General features: G+C 36.2%; 1 protein-coding gene across 3 annotated transcripts in view; it reads left to right on the plus strand.

The window, feature by feature from the left end:
* Stil (STIL centriolar assembly protein) overlaps positions 1 to 20,027 on the plus strand; it is a 61,170-nt gene that overhangs the window by 16,786 nt on the left and 24,357 nt on the right. For all 3 annotated transcript variants that reach the window (XM_021247968.2, XM_013067237.3, XM_021247969.2), the window contains 5 exons: positions 4,694 to 4,844; positions 6,103 to 6,212; positions 10,565 to 10,679; positions 13,154 to 14,107; positions 16,726 to 16,891. In XM_021247968.2, coding sequence (XP_021103627.1) covers positions 4,694 to 4,844; positions 6,103 to 6,212; positions 10,565 to 10,679; positions 13,154 to 14,107; positions 16,726 to 16,891 — 1,496 coding nt within the window. The remainder of the gene's footprint in view (positions 1 to 4,693; positions 4,845 to 6,102; positions 6,213 to 10,564; positions 10,680 to 13,153; positions 14,108 to 16,725; positions 16,892 to 20,027) is intronic.

Consider the following 20,027-nt stretch of genomic DNA (forward strand, 5'->3'; position numbering starts at 1 on the left):
GGAAGATACCTAAGAAGGGGAACAGCTGGGTCAAATGGAACCTCTAGTTTTAGATTTTTTAGGAATCTCCATACTGATTTCTGTAGTGGTTACACCAGTCTACACTCCCACTAACAGTGGAGAAGGGTTCCTTTTTCCCCACAGCTTCGCCAGCATTTGATGATAGCCATTCTTTCTGGAGTAAGATGCAATCTCAGTGTTTTAATTTGCATTTCTCAAATGCAAACGCTGGACATTTTTTCATACATTTATTTGCTATTTGTACTTCATCTGAGAAATGTCTGTTCATTTCAGATGCTCATTTTTGGATTGGGTCTTAAGTTTAGGGGGGGTCTGATTTTTTTTTTAGTTTTTTATATACTTCTTTGAGGAGCAGCTGATAAAAAATTTTTCCCATTCTGTATGTTCTTTCTTCACTTTGTTAGTGATTTCTTTCTTCTTTTTTTTTTTTGGTACTGGGGATTGAACTCAGGTCCTTGCGCTTGCGAGGCAGCCAGCAGCATCACTGAGCTAAATCCCCAGCCCTGTTGGTGATTTCTTTTACTATGTAAAAGCTTTTTAATTTGATGTGATCCCAGTTGTTGATCCTTTGTAATATTTCCTGTGTGATCAGTGTTTTACTCATAAAGTCTTTGTCTACACCTATGTCTTCAAGAGTTTTACCTATTCTATCATCTAGCAGATCGTTTCTGTTTTAATATTTAGATCTTTGAAGAGGAAGCATTTTTAAAGTCTCTCTTACCACTGCTTTCCTGTCTAAATCAGTGTTCTAATTACCCTGAGCAGCTGCAGACGCTCTCATTGGAGGACCAACTTTTGAAACCACTGATGAGAGTCTGAAAAGCTATTTTGAGCAATAGGGAACACTCAGGAATGGTGGTAATAAGAAATCCAAACACCAAGCACCTAGGGGCTTTGCTTTTGGTGACAATGATGATTTGCTCATGGAGGAAGCTTAATGGTGTGGTGGCTTTGGTGACACCTGTGGTGGTGGTGGATATAGTGTTAGCAGCGATGGCTACAATGGTAATGATGTAAGCACTTTTGGTAGTGGTAGAAGCTACAATGATTTGGGCAATTACAAATCTACAAATTTTGGATCCATGAAGAGAGGAAACTTTGGAGGCAGAAGCTCTGGCCCCCATGATGCTGGAGGCCAGTTCTTTGCCAAGCCACAAAACCAAGGTGACTGGCAGTTCTAACAGCACCCACTAACTCTGGCAATATCAAAAATACTGGCAGAAAATAGCTCAGCAGGAAAAGAGATCCAAAGAAATAACAGGGTCACAACAGATATGTGAATTCAGCCAAGCACAGTTGTGGCAAGGCCTACCTCCTACTAAGAAGACTTGTTTTAGACAATACTCATGTATATGGGCAAAAAACTCAAAGACTGTATTTGTGGCTAATAGTATAACAGGTTATTTTAGTTTGTTCTGTGGAAATGGTAAAGCATTCAAACCAAGGATTCCATTGAACTTTTTTTTCTTTCTCCCATGATGGTGAGTGCTAAATTTGATGATCTGATAATGACATGAAATATATGTGTCTTTAAAAAAAAATAGGTGGTTGGGGAGGCAAAGACAAGGAAAAGGCCGTGTTGCATTCTGAGGCAATGCCTCAGGCATAGGATACATTAAGTACAAAGGCCCCCAATGAAAGATCATCTTTTAATTTGAAGGAACAGCAAGAGCCTTTGTAGAGAAGGGAAGAGAGGCAGGTGAGTTGAGAAAGGAAGGTACTGTTAGGTCTCTCCCAATGTTTTATACTTCTGGGAACTGACTGTTCTTGTCTTTTGCCATTTTTCTCTTGGATTGTATTTCTTTTTCATATTAATTTGTAAGGTATCTCTTTCCCTCTCCCTTTTCCACTGGCCCCTCTCCCTCTTCTTTCCCATCCTCCCCTCCCTCTTTTTCTCTTGCTATATAAAATAGACTATATATTAATATATAATAATATATGTAAAATCTCAAAAATTTCCCCAATTGTTTCATTTACTTTTTGTTAACAGTATTTTTTCCAGACCTTATTTAATTTTATGTCTTGTTGTTGGGAATCCAACACAGGGCCTCATTCATTCCAGGCAAGGACTCTACCACTGAGCTACACACCCAGAACCAGAATTTTTTAAAAATTAATTTTATTGGTACATTTTAGATATATATAATGATAACATTCATCATATGGAATATGAATATGATATATCTTGATTCTTTCTTCCCCTTTCCATACTCTCTGTTCAGCCCTCTTCCTCTCCTTACTTAAAAAGCTCTGTTTCCATTTTTTCCTTCTATTTGCTTTTTTCCTTTTGGTTTCCTTCATTTTCTTCTCCCCTCTCTCTAGTTCCCCTTCACATTGGAACATTTTCTTCCTACTTCACAATATCTATTAACACATTTTAGTCCTTATTTATACTTTTGGTTTTTCATACCAGAGAAACTATACAATATTTGAATATTTGTGTCCAATTTATTTATAGTCTCCAGGTGCATCCATTTACCTAGAAATGTCTCAAGTTTATCCTTCTTTATGGCAGAGTAGTACTCCATTATATAAAAAAATCACATCTTCTTAGCTTTTCTTTTCAGTACACTTGCAGTAAAATTTTTTTAAGTTAAATTTATCAATTGTTTTTCTTTTTATCAGTCTTTTTTGTATCTTGCTTAGAATATATTTGCCCAATCTAGGACTATTATTAAATTTTTAATTGATATCTTCAGATGCTTTCATAGTTCTACTTTTACATTTTATTTTGCCTTTGCAATAGAATTAGTTTTATTTGTAATAAAACAAATGTCAGTTTTTTATTCTTTTCTATAATTAGTACAGTTAGATGGTCTCTCTCTCTCTAACCCCCATGTGTGCTTGTGTGCGTGCACACACACACGCGCGTGCACACACACACACACACACACAGAGTTTTTGAAACAAAGTCTTTCTAAGTCTCTAAGTTGCCCAGGCTGAGATCAAACTTGCAAACCTCTTGCCTCAACCTCCCAGAGTACTGGGATTACAGGTGTGCACCACCACATGTGTCTTCAGTTAAGTTGTGTTATCAATCACTGATTTTGGGTTAAGTAACTGTTGACAGTAAATACTCAGTAAAAATTAATTTTGAAGCACTCTTACTCTATGTTCCATCTGAAGTATTCATTAGGCAATTTCTTCGATAGCAGAACTCTTAATTGCCATAATTTAAGTTGGTACTTTATAGAGTTCTGAGCAGTGGTCTTACCTGACCTCAGAGAGAGGCATTCTACTTCTCTATTCCCCACTGCTTTGTTTTGTGGGTAGTATAATGTACCAAAGTTACTTCTCTTTCAACTTTTATAAAATAGTAAACAACTGCTAAAAGCATTTTTAGATCGTTGGTTTTCATTTTAGTAGTTTTAAGGAGTTTTTTTCTTTTGTATTCATAGTATTGGAGATTAAATCCAGAGCCTTTGCACTGAGCCATATTCCCAACCCTTCCTTAATTTTTAATTTTGAGACAAGGTCTCACTAAGTTGCCCAGAGTGGGCTCAAATTTGCAATCATCTTGCCTCAGCCTTCCAGAGTTCTGGGATTATAGGCATATAATCCCAATGACTCTTGGTGACTTTACAAATAAACATTCACAAATATTTGTTCAATCATTTAGGGGATAATAAAAATATTAATTTTTACCAGTGTTAATAGTGAAATATAGTAAATAACTTATTTATTTTTTAAAGTCTTTGTGAACTGATAATGGCACATGTATAAAATACAATACTAGGCAGTCACTTAAAAAATAAGATCTGAGTATAATAAAGAATAATGACCTGGATAGAGATATGATAGATTGTCATTAAAAAAAATAGCAGTTACAGATAACAAAGCCTACAGAAAAACTGGGAGATTGACATTTTTTGAGATTGTCTTAGTTACTTTTCTCGTTGCTGAAACAAAATACCTGACACTCAGAGTCAAGGGTGGAAAGATTTATTTGGCTCACAGTTTGTAGTGGTTTTAGTCCTAAATCAGCTGGCTCCCAGGCAGGGTGGCATGGCAGATAGGCATTGCAGGGGAGAAATAGTTCATAGTGGGAAGAAGGTAGCAAAGCAAGCAAGCAAGGAAGCTTAACAGCTTCTTTCTGCCCCTTTTATACTCTATCTAGGCTACCAGGATTGGGGTGGTGCCAAACCAATCAATGGACTTATTTAGCAATCACACACCCTTAATCCCAGCATCACACACTATAAATTCTAAAGCCACCTCTGAAAAACCCCACCTATGACTATATGAGGGTTTGGAGGGACATCTAGACACAAGCCACAACAGAGATGGAGTCTCACTATGTTCCTCTGGTGGGTCTCAAAGTCCTGGGCTCAAGTAATCTTCCTGCCTCAGCCTTCTAGGAATACAGGAGTGAGCCACTGTGCCTGAACTCTAAAAGTATATACATTAACCTGGAGAGTGGGATGGGATAGTTTTCATTTTTCATTTTGTTTATTCCTGTTTTATTTGATGGCTTTTATGAGATATATTTCACAATAAATGCATTTAATTAAAAATTATTAATATGAAAAGCCTAAATTTGCTCCTTGATTTTCTTTTAATCATTGTACTCTTTTATTCTATGAACTAGAATGGGAGACTTATGTGGAGGGGGTTTGAGTATAATTTTGTTATCGTCATTAAATTTTAATTAAATGACACTTTTTTTGTCCAGGGTTTTTTCAGAATCTGGAAATTTCATCATAGTTCTCTATTCTTTGACACATAAGGAACCTGAGTTTTACGAATGCCACCCTTGTGGTGACAGGATAGCTGACCTTCAGTTTCGCTTACTAACCAGCAAGGAAACATTGCATCTTTTCAATGTAAGTGATTTGACTGCCCAGTACATTAATGAATATTTCTAGTTCTATTTTGGCAGTTTAAACCCAAAGGCGTTTACCTTTTAAAATGGTAATTCAAACTATTAGACTTTATTTATAATCAGTCTCACTAAAAATTAACTTTATTTATTTATGATTAATTTTTTTTAATAAGTCTTAGGCTTTGTCTCCAGAACCAAATTATAATAGAGGTTCAAAGGTTATCAACAGAATAACTTGCCTGTACTTTTCTAGAATCTTTGAGGAATATGTCAGTAGTTAATGATATGTTGTATCATTCTGTACCATTGAGAATCAATTTTGTGATTTAAATGTTTTCTTGGTCGCCATTTAAAAAATATTTGGATATAACAAATTAAATATATACATATTATTTTTCACACTTAAAATTCAGTGTTTATATAATATAATCCAAGGAATGGGAATAAATTGTTGCTATAGCTAATAAAGTACATAAAAACGCATCTAGGTGAAGATCACCAAAAACGTAGGTCTTTAAATCTAAATGGCATTATATAAAAACTAAAGACCACTTTTTTTTTTTTTGGTACCAGGGATCGAACTCAGGTCCTTCCGCTTGTGAGGCAGGCGGCAGAAGCACTGAGCTAAATCCCCGGCCCCTAAAGACCACTTTTTAGACAAAAATATTTACTACCCCTAAGCAACCATTTGTTTCCCTTCAGATCTTTTTTGTTGTTATTGTTTTTTGGTTTTTGAGACAGGGTCTCCCTTTTTAGTTCAGGCTGGCCCTGAAGTCACTCTGTAGCCCAGGCTGGTCTTGAACTTGTGATGATCCTCCTGCCTCAGCCTCCCAAGTGCTGGAATTACAGGTGTGTGCCACCACGCCCAGCTCCCCTCAGATCTTGTTTTATACTTTGAGTTAATTTATAGGTTATATCAGTCTATGAATATATTTTTATATTTTAATTATAATCATCTTAGATCGGATTTAATAATTTATTTCTATTTTAGAGACATGTATCATTTATCATTTTATTTAGATGGTATCCTCAGTTCATCATTATATTCATTAAACTCCTGGTTACCAAGTAATACAGGTGACTAAATTTTCAGTTTTATTTATAAAGCAGAGAAGTGGGGAAGTGGGCATTTAATAAAAGAAGGTTAAAGAACTCAAAAGTCCCCCACTTCCAGTGTTTTGGAACTACTTTTCATCTAACAGAATTCTCTGGTGTTTTTATTTGAGTCAGATCTCAATTTATAACTTACTTCATTTCAGAATGTTGAACCTTCTGACAAAAATCCAATCCATTTTGAACTAAGTTCTGAAAGCCAAGATGCAGAAGCCGAGTTTTTCAGCAACGTTTCCAAGAGTCTTTCAGTTAAGAGGTAAAAGATAACTTTTCATTATTATCTGTACTTTTGTTATATTCATTAGTTTTTTATGAGTAATTAAAATAACTTCAATTATTTCTGATTAAACTATTGGAAAATCTATGTACCATAGGTGGCTTTCCATTAAATGAATTCCATTGTAGTTCTAGGCAACTGGATTATAATTTTTTTTATTTTTTATTTTTTTGGTACCGGGGATCAAACTCAGGTCCTTGTACTTGCAAGGCAGGCGGTGGAACCACTGAGCTAAATCCCTGGCCCTAGATTATTATTTTATTTATTTATTTATATATATATTTTTTGGGGTACTGGGGATCAAACTCGGGTTCTTGCGCTTGCGCAGCAGGCAGTGAAACCACTGAGCTAAATCCCTGGCCCCTCCTAGATTATAATTTTAATAGAAGACAGGTATAATTATCATTGGAGTTGATTTATTATGTAGGAAAACCAAAAAAGTATTTGTCACAAGATTATGACAAATATCTTGTGACATTGCTTAGGAAGTAGGATACTATTGTTTAGTGCCTTTTGTTTGTTCTTCCTTTCCTTTTAATTTTGAACCTGGGTCTGTCAGATAAACTACTGTAAAAATAACTACTGAAAAAAGAAAGCTTGTTTAAAAATTTCTAAAAGAAACACCCTTGGAAAAATTAAGTAAGGGCTTATGATTTCTTAGGTCATTCTTTCCTACCTTTTATGGTAAAGAGGATGCTCCCTTGTGTTATTCAGTGTTCTCTAGAAAAACAGAAACAGCAGGATGTGTATATATGCAGTCAGATGTTTGTTTTAAGGGACTGGCTCCTGTAATTATGGAGGTTTGACAAGTTCAAACTCTTCAGGGCAGGCTAGCAGGATGGAGAACCAGGCAAGAGTTGCAGTTTGAGACCAGAGGCAATCTTCTGGCAGAATTCCCTGTCCTTCCATGGATGTCAGTCTTCCTGTTAAGGTATTCTGCTGATTGGATGAGGCCACCGATATTATGGGGAGTAGTACTTAGTCCAATGATTTAAATGTGGAACTCACTGAAAAAAATATCTCCACAGAAACATCTAAAATAATGTTTTTAGTGTAACCCTAGCCACACTGACACATAAAATTAACCATCACATCTCTAATTTAGCTTTTTCACTTTATTCTACCATGTGCCAGATAATGTGCTGAGGATATGGTGGCATACCAGATGGATACATTGTCTTTCCCTCATGGAATTTATAGTCCAGTGATGAAGTATTGTCCATATTATTTGATAGGTCCATTAATTTGGTAAATTTAGTTAAAATCTGCTATAGAATGCTGGTTTCTTAAAAAAGAAAAGAATGTTAGTTTATTCTTTGACTCTTTAGAAAGTATTGTTATTTTTAATTTGTCCTAGTAGTTGACTTGCCTGTTTCCCAGCTTTGTGACTAAGCCTCTCTCTTAGCCCCTTTAATACTATGTGTTCAGAATATTGCATGAGATCAGCATTTAAGAGGCTGAGGCAGGAGGATCACCGTGAGTTCAAGGCCAGCCTGGACAACATAGAGAGACCCTATTGCAAAAATCCAAAAAAAGAAAAAAAAATTCATGAGAAACAAGCAGATGTAAAGTAGCTTTTCATTATTGATTATTGGAATCTATTTATCTTATTGAGAAAATTACTTTCTTGTTTGTGTTGCTTAGGATTGAACTCATGGCCTTATACATGGTAAGCAAGTGTTCTACTACTGAGTTACACACCCAGCCTTTTTTTTTTTTTTTTTTTTTTTAATATGGAATGATTCATCTGCCCTAACACTTGATTCTTTAGGTGGAAATTAACTATGGTACAAGTTTAAAATAAATGGCAACTATGCCAACTCTTTTTGTTTTTGGTACCAGGGATCAAACTCAGGTCCTTGCGCTTTCACAGCAGGTGGTGAAACCACTGAGCTAAGTCCCCGGCCCTATGACAACTCTTTATAGAGGCTGTATAACAAAATAGTTGTGAGCTCAGGTTATATCAGACCTATCTGTGTTCAAGCCTGGTTCTAAACATCAGTATCCCATTTGTAAAATGAGACTACGACTGCATCTCTATTAGTTTCTTATTGCTGCTGTAATAAATTACCACAAACATAGTACCTCAAAATAGCACAGCTATCTTACAGTTGTGGAGGCTAGAAGTTCAAAATAGGTGTTTGAGAGGGTTGTATTTCTTCTTCAGACTGTAGGGGATAATCTGTTTTATTGCCTTTTCCAGCTTCTAGATGCCACCTGCATTCCTTGTCACATAACTGCTTATTCCGTTTTCAAAGCCAATAGCATAGCATCCTCAAGTCTTTCTTCCCCCTTCCCTTTCCCTCCCTGCCATGCTTCCATCCTTACATTGCCTTCTCTGAGTCTAATCCTCTTACCTCCCTCTTATAAGGACCTCTGTAATTACACTGGGCCCACCTGGTTAATCCAAAAACAATTTCTCCACCTCAGCATCTTAATTTGATCATACCTGCAAACTTCCATTTAAAATATTCTGAAGTACTAGGGACTAGAAAGATGTCTACAGGATGCCCCGCCCTTCTTTGGACATACTAAATTATCTTTGAAACAGGGTAGATCATCAGAAACTATCACATTCTAATGGCTTTATAGAAACACCAAATTGCCTTAAATATTAAGGTTTTATTCAACATTTTCTTGAATGTTTTTGGAAGAAACAGCCAAATTAGGGAAACATTTATAATTTCTTTATTAATGTTGTTGAAACCTTGCTTGTTTTCAACTCTGACCAAAGCTTTAATAAAGATCAGTCATTTGAGTTCAGCAAAATGTTTGTGGCTTAAAGAGCTGGTGTTATAATTAGTTTTTCCTTTTTTCCCCTTGGGTGCTAAAAAAGCTAGGAAAAGAATTTTATCATTGTGTCAGCACTTTGTGTGTGTGTGTGTGTGTGTGTGTGTGTGTGTGTGTGAGAGAGAGAGAGAGAGAGAGAGAGATAAATAACTATGTAGTTGATATTAATTCCATGCCACAACTCATGTATAAAAATGTAATTTGTTTTTGTAATGGGACATACTTGAACCGAATCAAATTTTCCCATAAGGTCAACATTGAATTTGATTCAGTTCTTGTCTAATTTGGTTTGTGACCAGAATCGTGGAAAGAATTAAGTTTGTGAACCGAGACACCACTGCGTTTTGAACCCTTATTATTTTACTGGGTTATAGAAACCAAATTTCAGTGAATTTGAGGTCTTTTTATCCCCTTCCTATGGGGTTATATGTAATGTAATGTTGTGCCAGTACTGGTGACAAATGGTGACATGATTCTCATCCACCGGTGCTGCTGTCTGCTAAGATGTTTTCATGTGCACCTGATCCTGTTGAGGTCACCAGCTCATGTTATGTGCATGCATGTTTCATTAAGCTCATGGGATATCATTCTGTATTATACATGTTCTTCTTGGATGTTGAAGAGCTTTGTGGAGTGGTACAGTTCCATCTGCTTAAACACTCCTTGCAGATATTCTCATTGCTTCATTATAGCACCCTGCACAGAAAGATCTTTATGTCTGCCTCTCCAGGATACAAGAGTTCGGGCAATTCTGAAGAGTTCAGATGCTATCACATCTTTGAGTCTGTTTTGAGCTTTCTTGTTGATTTGTTGTCTTTCTGCTAAAAGAATTCAACTTGAATGAAACAAGATGCAGAACACTTTCTTAGGAACCTCATTAATTCTAAGTTTTATTTGGGTTAGGATGCAAAAAATCATGATGTATATAGTATTTCAAATCTTTAGTCTCGAACTCTAATTTCAACTTTTGAAATTCTGTGCTGGTATTGAATTTTTTTCTGTGTTCTGCTAGAATATTCCATCTGTGATACAAGGACTGGAGCTAACTAAAAAGGAGGTGATACCTCAGAGTCTCAAAGTATTTTCCCACCACAGATATAAAAACAGAAAAATGTAATTTTTCAATCATTTTTCTTTTTAACACAACGAGTATTTAATGCATTGTTCAATACAATTGATGCACATGTCTGTTGCCAGATTATAAATTTTTTTATAGTACATACCAAGTGTTATTTCTACATTCCTCAATGTGTTTGGTCAGAAAGGACTCAGTGACTGTTGATTTCATCGTGAGATTAACATAGGGTTAAATTTGCCATGATCAGGCAAACAGAATAGTTAAATAAGCATAAGTGTGAGGAGGCCAGTTTTTCTGGTCAGCTAACATCATTGATTTAAAAAATAATAATCTGTGGTTGTCATATATAACTTAAAAGATTAAGGTATTACTTATCAAAGGAATTTATTCCATTTCAAATAGGAAGAAGGGAAAAATCCTAGATTGTTTAAAAGTTTTTCTTGTCTCCCCTTCTACTCTTTAGACTTTCCCAAAAGTTAACTCCTGGGGAAATATCAATAAGTAATCATGACCCTGGTGTTGAAGATGAAGACTTTTCTCCAAGACCGATTCCTAGTCCTCATCCAGTAAGCCAGAAGGTATCACTGACCTTATAATGAATTCACTTTTGTGGTTAGAGACCTGAAAGTCTCTTCATGTTAAAGCACTAAACAGTACCTAGAACTTGTTTAAGTATCATTCTAGCTCCCTAAATCTAGTTAGTTTTATCTGTATAGAGATGTACATAAGGTATGATTGAAAAACATTAAATGTTTAAAATTTTATTACAATAAAAGACACATTGGGCTGGGGATTTAGCTCAGTGGTTCCACCGCCTGCCTTGCAAGTGCAAGGTCCTGAGTTTGATCCCCAGTACCAAAAAAAAAAAAAAGACACATTGCCATTAATCTCCCTCAGAATACTCCCTCTCACATCAACCAGGCTTATATCACCTTTGCCACTTTTTTTTTTTTTTTTGAGTCAGGGTCTTGCTATGCAGCTCAGGCTGGCCTTGAACTCACTATGTAGTCCAAGTTGGCTTCAAACTTGTGGAGATCCTCCTGCCTCAGCCTCCCAAGTGGTGAGATTACAGGCATGCACCACCACACTAAGTTGTTCTTACCCCTTTCTGAGGCAGTTCAGGAAGTCTTCTTTCATGACTTTTTAATTACATTGTTGTGGTTGCCTTGATGTCCTGAATTGATTCAAAATGTTAACCTTTCATGGTCATTTTGACTTTGGAGAAGAACTAGAAGTCTAATGGTGCCAAGATGCACTAAATAACATGGATGCGGACACACCATAGTGTTTTTACAAGACCACCTTTATATTGAATGGCACTCAGCAGCAGCATTCACCATATATTTCATCATATCTCAAGAAGACACTCAAAGAAAACTTCCAGAATTGTTTCAGAAAGTGGCAATAGGATAAAATAAGTGTGTTCAAAACAAGGAGGAACCAGGAAGTATTGTCAAGGAGGATTAATAGTAATGTATAATAAATCTTTATTTAAACATTCACTGTATATATTGATCGCACTTCGTATTCTTCACAGATACTTATTATTACATGTAATAATATATATGTATACATATGTATAATATATGCATAACAAGAACACATACTTATTCCCAGAAAAACTGTGCATAGATGGGTTAAGATACCTGCCCAAGATCACACAACTCATCAGTAGTAAAACTGGGATTGTAATTCAGGAGGTTTGGTTTCAGAATCTGAGCTTCCCACAGCTGTATAAACTCAACAGTCTATACAATCACCAAACCTTGACATTGGTTTTTATTACTATATTATGAGAAAACATTCTGTTTGCATTCAGAAGTCATTTGCTAATAATCTGTCATTTTTTTGGTACCAGGAATTGAACTTAGGACCTTGTGCTTGCAAGGCAGGCGTAGTGCCACTGAACTAAATCCCTGGCCCTGTCATAATTTTTTGATTGCTGCCAGCCAGTGGGTTATTTTAGAATTGTGGTTTATCTTTTTGTTTTTCCACATACACATGTAGTTTTATTGTAACAAAGCAACTTGTACACTTTGAGCATTTAAAACTGCGCATCACCTTTTCCTTTCCAATGAAAACAAAAAAGAATTTAAAAATAAACCAAAATTTACAAACAAAATTACAATAGAGAATGTCAGTTCCAAATAAGACCCTACAGGTTCTGCTGATTTCTCCCATTGAGTGGCAGTGCTCAAGTCATCATTAGGAGAGAATTTTATTTTAAACGTGTCATCTTAAACTGCAAGGATGTCTGTTAACATCACAAGAATTGTGGTTTATCTTAATTGGACTAGTTACTTTAGAAGAAAAAGAAATTGGAAAGATTTTTTTAAATTAATATCAAAGTATAACAAATTTATCCCAGAGGGCTGGGGATTTAGCTCAGTGGCACCGGGCCTACCTCACAAGGTCATGAGTTTGATCCCCAGTACCAGAAAAGAAAAAAAAAATTCACCACAGAGAGTATTTTGTTTACATTTTTCTGTTCTCTTCCATCTCTTAATTGATTTCAGTAGAAATAACAGTAACTTCACTTAGTAACAAAATATTTTGAAATATTCATTGGGGAGGATACCTTATTTAAGATACATAAACATTGCTTTTAGATCTGCTGAAGCTATCTGTTTATTATAACTTTTTTTTTCAAAGTGTAAAAACTATTTTCTGTGTTTATGTGTTCTGTGATCTAAGCAATGTTCATCAGTTATCCAATAAAAGGAATTCTATTATTAAGTTTGGGAGATGCTTAGCTATATATTCTTTGAGGGCAAAAACTTGTTTTCTCACAGTTGTATTCTTACTGACAGTCATACAAGAGTTGCCCAGAAAATATGCTGATGGTCTAAATAATGAACAGCTTTTTGGGCCAGGGATTTAGCTCAGTGGTGCCACCGCCTGCCTCGCAAGCACAAGGTCCTGAGTTCAATCCCTGGTACTGAAGGAAAAATGAACAATTTTTAATTCATAATTGAATTTTATTTTGGAAATATTGGTCTAAGAAAAGCAAGGAATATCTCTCTCCTAAAAGTTTTTTCCTTCTCATTTATAGATTTCTAAGATCCAACCATCAGTTCCTGAACTTTCACTTGTATTCGATGACAATTTCAAAGAATCAAATCATCTGTCTAATACATTGGCTTTGTTGAATACTGAAAATCCTCCTTTGTTGATCAGCCATTCTGAACACTTGAAGCCCTTACAACCTGAGCTTCATAATGAGAAATACAGCCCAGAAACTGAGGCTGGAGAGCCTTCTTTGAAAAAGATACCAGATCAGTTAACCCAGGATACTGCTTCTTTGAAACACTGTAAAGTAAAACAGCCATCTACCTGTAAGAAAGGGAACTCCCATTTTGGGAGTGATATTGTTAAACTGTCTCCTCTTAATGTGCTACCTCCTGGTGTATCTGAGAAGCTTCAGGCGGTTGTTACTGGAAATGTACAAAAAGAAGAGTATCCTAGAAGACCCCCCACATTTGATTCTAGGCAGTCTTCTCTTGCTTCACAGTCCTACCCACACAATTTTGTTTTTTCACCCCATCAATCAGGAAAACCAATGGAACTTCAGATACCTCCTCCACCACTACCGTCTTATTATTCTACAAATGTTTGTAGCTGTTGGCAGCATCATGGTCATATTCAATATAGTACAATAAATTCTTGGAAAGGAATAAATACAGTAGGGTCCATTCAAGATCTCCAGTCTGAAGCACTTCAGAAGCATTCCTTATTTCATCCAGGTGGATGTCCAGCTCTGTACCACAACACATTCTGTTCTTCAAGTAGTCCTGTGGGCTTGAGACCTCAGGGAGGCCTGGACAACAGTAGAGAACCATCACCTGTGGCCAGGCCTTCCCATCTGGACTCATGTAACCCACAGCCTTGTGCAGTGTGCACACACACACCTACGACTGGGTCAGATAATGGAATGATGGGATTATCTCCAGATGCTTATCGATTCGTCACAGAGCAAGACAGACAGCTGAGACTACTTCAGGCACAGGTTTGCTTGGAACCTGTTTTATTAAATTTTTGGTGTCAATGTGTTTTCTTAAAAACTGGAAACTGGTGGGCCAGGGATTTAGCTCAGTGGCACCGCACCTGCCTCACAAACACAAGGTCCTGAGTTCAATCCCTGGTACCAAAAAAAAAAAGAAAACAAAACTGGAAACTTGCCAGGCATGGTGGCACACGTGTGTACCAAAACAAAACAAAAACTGGAAATTTCATCAATTCTGTTTTATAGAGTTGTAGTATGACAGCTATAACGGAAAATACATTTTTATAGCGTGCTGACTAATTTTAGGCCCTTAAAGTTTATCTTACTGAGTACCGCATATGATCTTCCTAAACCTCCCTTTTTTGTAAAATAGAGATGGGGCCGGGGATTTAGCTCAGTGGTTTCACCGCCTGCTGCACAAGCACAAGGACCCGAGTTCGATCCCTGGTACCAAAAAAATAAAATAAAATAGAGATGATCTATAGATTTATAGGTTGAATTAATTTACATAGGGCACAATGGGGCTTATGCCTGTAATCTCTGAGAGGCTGAGGCAGGAGGATCGCAAGTTTGAGTCTTGTCCGGGGAACTTAGGGAGACTGTCTCAAAATTAAAAGAGCTAGGGATATAGCTTAGTGTGAAGGCCCTGAGTTCAATCCGCAGTATCACCAAAGGAAAAAAACAGTTGAATGAGTTTATTATAAAGAGTTTTATGTAGGACCACTCCACAAGTTAGAACTTACTCATCTCTTAAACTCACAACAACCTTAGTTTTAGGTGACATTGAAACTCATAGGTTAAATAACTTTTCCAAAAGGTAGCAGAGTAGGATTTGTTTGTTTATTTGGTTTTGGTTTTGGTTTTTTTGAGACAGGTTCTCACTATGTAGTTCAGGCTGGCCTTAAACTCACTATGTAGCCCAGCTGGCCTCAGACTCCCAGCAATCCTCCTGCCTCAGCCTCCCAAGTGCTGGTATTACAGATGTGCCACCATGCCTGGCTCAGTAGAATAGGATTTAAGTTTATGTCTGCATGACACCAAAGTTTGTGTTCCAAACTACTGTAAATACATATACTGTTTTATATTATTGATTCAGTTTCTGTTTCTACTGATCTTAAAAGTTTATTGATTGGGCTGGGGATTTACCTCAGTGGTTTCGCTGCCTGCTGCACAAGCGCAAGGACCCGAGTTGGATCCCCAGTACCAAAAAAAAAAAAGTTTATTGATAATACTATATTAATAAGGTTAATTCACTGAAATTAATGGTATTAGTTAAGTACAATAGTACCATGTGTAGGGAAATAGAAAGTCACATTTGAAAAGGGATGCTTGTCCACTAAGGTATATACCCAAGAGAAATGAATAAAACAGGTATATAAATAAAATATATACCTGTATATAAATGTCCAGAGCAGTATTGCTTATAATAGCCCAAACTATAAATAACCCAGTTGTTTAGCAGCTGATAAATGGATAAACACAATGTGACATATTTGTACAATAGAATATTTAGCGATCAAAGGTATTGATAAATGCTATAACATGGTTGAACCTTGAAAACTTTATACTAAGTGAAAGAAGCCAGACACAAGGGCACATTTTATATGGTTCGATTAATATGAAATGACCAGAATAGGCAAATCCATAGAGATAGAGTGTTATTGGTCCCCGGAGGCTGCCAAGGAGGCAGTGAGGAGAGCCTGCTAATGGGTCACAGAGTCTTGGGGTTTGAAGAAAATGTTCTGGAATTAGATAGTAGTAATGGTTTGTGACTATCCTAAGAACTAGTGAATTACTTGAAGTGAATTCTATGGCATATGAATTTTAATTTTAAAAGGAGGAGAAGAGGCTTTTGGTAATGGAACCTCAGTTTTGCTACTTGTTAGTTATGTGACCTGGACAAGTAACTTTTCAATGCCTCAAGTTTTCCTGTCAGTAAAATAGTTTATAATAGTTTACTCAACTGGGTGTGGTGCTGCATGCTTGTAACTCCAGCATTTGGGAAGCTGAGACAGAAGGATCGCCATGAGTTTGAGGCCACTCTCAGCTGCATAGTGAGTTGAAGGCCAGCCTGGATTACATAGCAAGACCCTGTCTGGAAGCAACAACAACAAAAGTAATAGTTCCCTCTTCTTGGGGTTGTTGTAAAAATTTATACATAAAAACTTGTGATCCAGTATCTTGGAAACAAGAAGTGCTCAGTTTGCGTTAGCTATTGCTTATTAATGTTTCTGGTTTCAGCATGACCAAACATGGGCAAATCTGATAAACTTTATAAGAAGAATCTTGTGTAAAATGTTCAGTATTTGCTGTATGGGATTATAGTATACTTCAATTTTACTTGATTTATAAATGAAGTAGTAAAATATTCATTTGTAATATTAACCATCCAGACTTTTGTGTCAACTTATGAATACTAATCTAATTATGTTTTAGTTTTAAATTTATATTTAGCTTAAATGCTTCTTAATTAATGGAATGACTTTCTGTACTAAGTTTCATAGTGTGATCTAATTAGAATGTGAGAAAATATAGTTAAACTCTTTATAACTGGGGTGTTTTTTAGTTTATGCCAATTTTGTTGATACTGTCACTTTAAAATATGTTTTCAATTGATACAGATTCAGCGTTTATTGGAAGCTCAGTCTCTCACTCCTGGTTCCCCAAAGAAAACCACTGTTGAAGATACGGTGCAAGATGCAAGACAAATGGAACTGGTTTCCATGGAAGCACAGCCTTCCCCTGGCTTGCACATGAGAAAAAGTGTAAGCATTGCTGTGAGCACAGGTAACTTCTTTTTTTCTTTTTTTTTCTCCTCCGAGGTTTTTTTGGTTTGTTTGTAGGAGTGGCTGGGTTTTTTTGTTTATTTGTTTTGCAGTACTGCAGATTGAAACCAGGGCCTTTGCACTGAGCTACATCCCCAGCCCTTTTTATTTTTTTTTTTTAAATTTTGAGATAGGCCTTGCCAAATTGTCTAGGCTGGGCTCAAACCCACAACTCTCCTCTCTCAGCCTTCCAGAGTACTGGGATTATAGGCATGTACTACCATACCCCATTTGTAAGGCAGGTGGCAGAACCGCTGAGCTAAATCCCCGGCCCTTACCACATACAGCTTGTAAGAAAATTTTTCAACTGTTTATATTTGCTTTTTAAATTTTTTTACTGAAATTTGTTTTAGTACAACAGAACCAAAACCAAGGTAATAAGAGTATAACTTATTGTAAGTCTTTGTATAATATTACTCTTTGTGAAAGAAAACTACACCTGAAAACAGATATGAAACTGTATTACATGATATATTGGTTCGTTTTACTACTTTTCTAGGTTGAACCCTATTCTAATAAATCAAATGTGGTCCAAGGGATCCAGGAAAGGTTTTATCTATGCAGTTTTCTTGAGTCTGGGCCCTGAAGAGTATGTAGGATTCCAGTGGATGGAGGTGAGGCATGAAAAAATGGATTGGGTAGAGAAAATAGTAGGCACTCAGTGAGAAGACAGAGAGCTTTGAGTTGCAGTTGTTGTGATAAGAATGGAGGGGCATGCTCATGGAGCATTTGATAATTGCAGGAGTTGGATGCAGCAGTTGAGGAAGAATGAAGACTAATATTATTTCAGCTAAACATAATATGGTATCCTAGCTTGGATCTTGAGATGGAAAAGCAACCTTAGTGGAAAAAATTGAAATGCAAATAAAGCCTGGAATTCAGTTAATAGTAAAGTACCAGTATTGGGCTTTTGATTTTGAAAAATATATATTGGTAATGTAAGTTGTTAACAGAGGGAAAACTAGAAGAAGGAACTCTGTTTTTTTACTGTACCCCAGAATTTTTCCAAAATTAATTTTATTAAAAAGAAATGGTGAGGGCCAGGGATTTAGCTCAGTGGTTCCGCGGCCTGCCTTACAACCACAAGGACCTGAGTTCGATCCCTGGTACCAAAAAAAAAAATAATGAAAGAAAATAAATGGTAACCCAGGTGTGGCGGTACACGTCTGTAACCCTAGCACTTGGGAGGCTGAGACAGGAGGATTGTAGTGAGTTCGAAGCTAGCCTAAAATACATAACGAGACCCTGTCTCAAAAAAAAGCAAAAAATAAAAATAATTAGTAGCATTAAACAGAAGGAGTCAAGTTAGAGAAGCAGAGAGAAGGTTGTGAAATCAGTCTCAACCTCTTAAGAGATTGAGCTACTTTTAGAAATGCAGGTAGAGATCCTCAAATATCTGAAGAATAGGAATGCAGATTAATAGATAACATAGCCTTGCAGGAATAACAGATGAATCTTGAGGATGGAGAATAAAATTCCTATATATTTCTAAACCCATTTATTTATTTATTTTTCAAGTTAATGGAAACAAGTCTTTATTAAGTAACTTTTAATATCAGAAAAATAAAACTCTTATAATTCTCTTTACAGCAAATATATAATATCAGTGCTTTGGCCATCTTAAGTTAAAGGCCCTTTATCATAAAATATATGGTTTTAAACTTTACTCAAATTGAATTTATAATCCCTATGACTTCCCTACATATACATAACAAAAGAGTTTAGTAAAATTAGCAAATACTAAACTATATTGATAATTTATCATTCTTAGTTTGTGGTTTTTAGAAACAGTACACGCACCTAATATATGTCGATTCCTTGGCTTATTAGTTGCAGTGTGCAATGCAACAAAATACAAAATACATGCTTGGTGAACATTTGTTCATATCTACAATACGGCAGCTAGAGATTAGGTCTAAACCCATTTATTATCTAAACTATCAGGTAGAGTGGGACAAGGAGGGCACCAAGAGCCATATGTACATTTTCAAGTCAAATTCAGGTTCTATTTAGGTAAAATTCTTTGGCTACAACTAACATAAACCACTTTGAACTAATAGAAGCAAGGAAAGGGAATTTTCTGGGAGGGTGTGAGGATTTTTCGTGGTGTTTAGCGCTAAGAATGGAGCTGGAATTTGGGGAGAATTCAACTAGAAACTGAACCACTATCTAGGATTATCCAGTTATACTACATGGCTGTTTTATTCAGTTCTATCTGTAGTCTGGCTTTCACTGCTTTACATTTTAAAATACAGATGATCAAGAGCTTGTGTTATACAAGCTATGTTTGTGTTACACAGTTCTAGTCATACATACAAACCATCTAACTATCCCTCGGTCCCACCTTTAAATTACAGAGAAACTTAGTGCCCTAGTTTGGATTAGGTTTTAATTCTTGGTTCAGTAGTAAGGGGATTAAGAAACGTATAATAGGAATTTGTGTGCTGGAGCTTCATCTTTGTAGACTCCAAAAGTGACAGTTCTCATGAAAGTGTGTGTGGGTGTGTGTATATAGGGGCAAACAATTTAGGAGTATTGTGAGCTAAGTAAATATACCATAAAGTGTGATATTCTTCCATGTCTTGTAAAATTCTATATTTGCTACATTACAGTTGCTTATCTATATTACTGGATTATAAGTCTTTGGGATCTGGAACACTGGTTTATTTGCCATTGTATGTCTTACTCTTTTTTTTTAAGACAGGATCTCATTGTGTAGTTCAGGCTGGCCTTGAACTCACTATGGACCCCAGGCTGGCCTCAAACTCTAGGCAATCCTCCTGCTTCAGCCTCCCAAGTGCTGGGATTACAGGCATGTGCCACCACACCCAGCCTGTATATCTTATTTGTATGCTGAAACATAATGCCTGCTGAATAAGCAAATGACAATTGAATGAAGTCGTTCACATGCTTAACTGATATTCTGAAATTAGTTGAGACAAATTTTCAAACATGATATATAGAATTTATATATTTTAAGACTTCATAGATTTGTATTCATAGTTATCTATATGTATAAGATGAATAATTAATAGTCATTTGGGGCCAGGGATTTAGCTCAGTGGTTTTGCCTCCTGCTATGCAAGCACAAAGGACCT

The sequence above is a fragment of the Heterocephalus glaber genome, unplaced genomic scaffold (genome assembly GCF_053883595.1).
Source record: "Heterocephalus glaber isolate CG9 unplaced genomic scaffold, H.glaber_assembly_v1.0 deba00001451, whole genome shotgun sequence".
Classification (NCBI taxonomy): Eukaryota; Metazoa; Chordata; class Mammalia; order Rodentia; family Bathyergidae; genus Heterocephalus; species Heterocephalus glaber.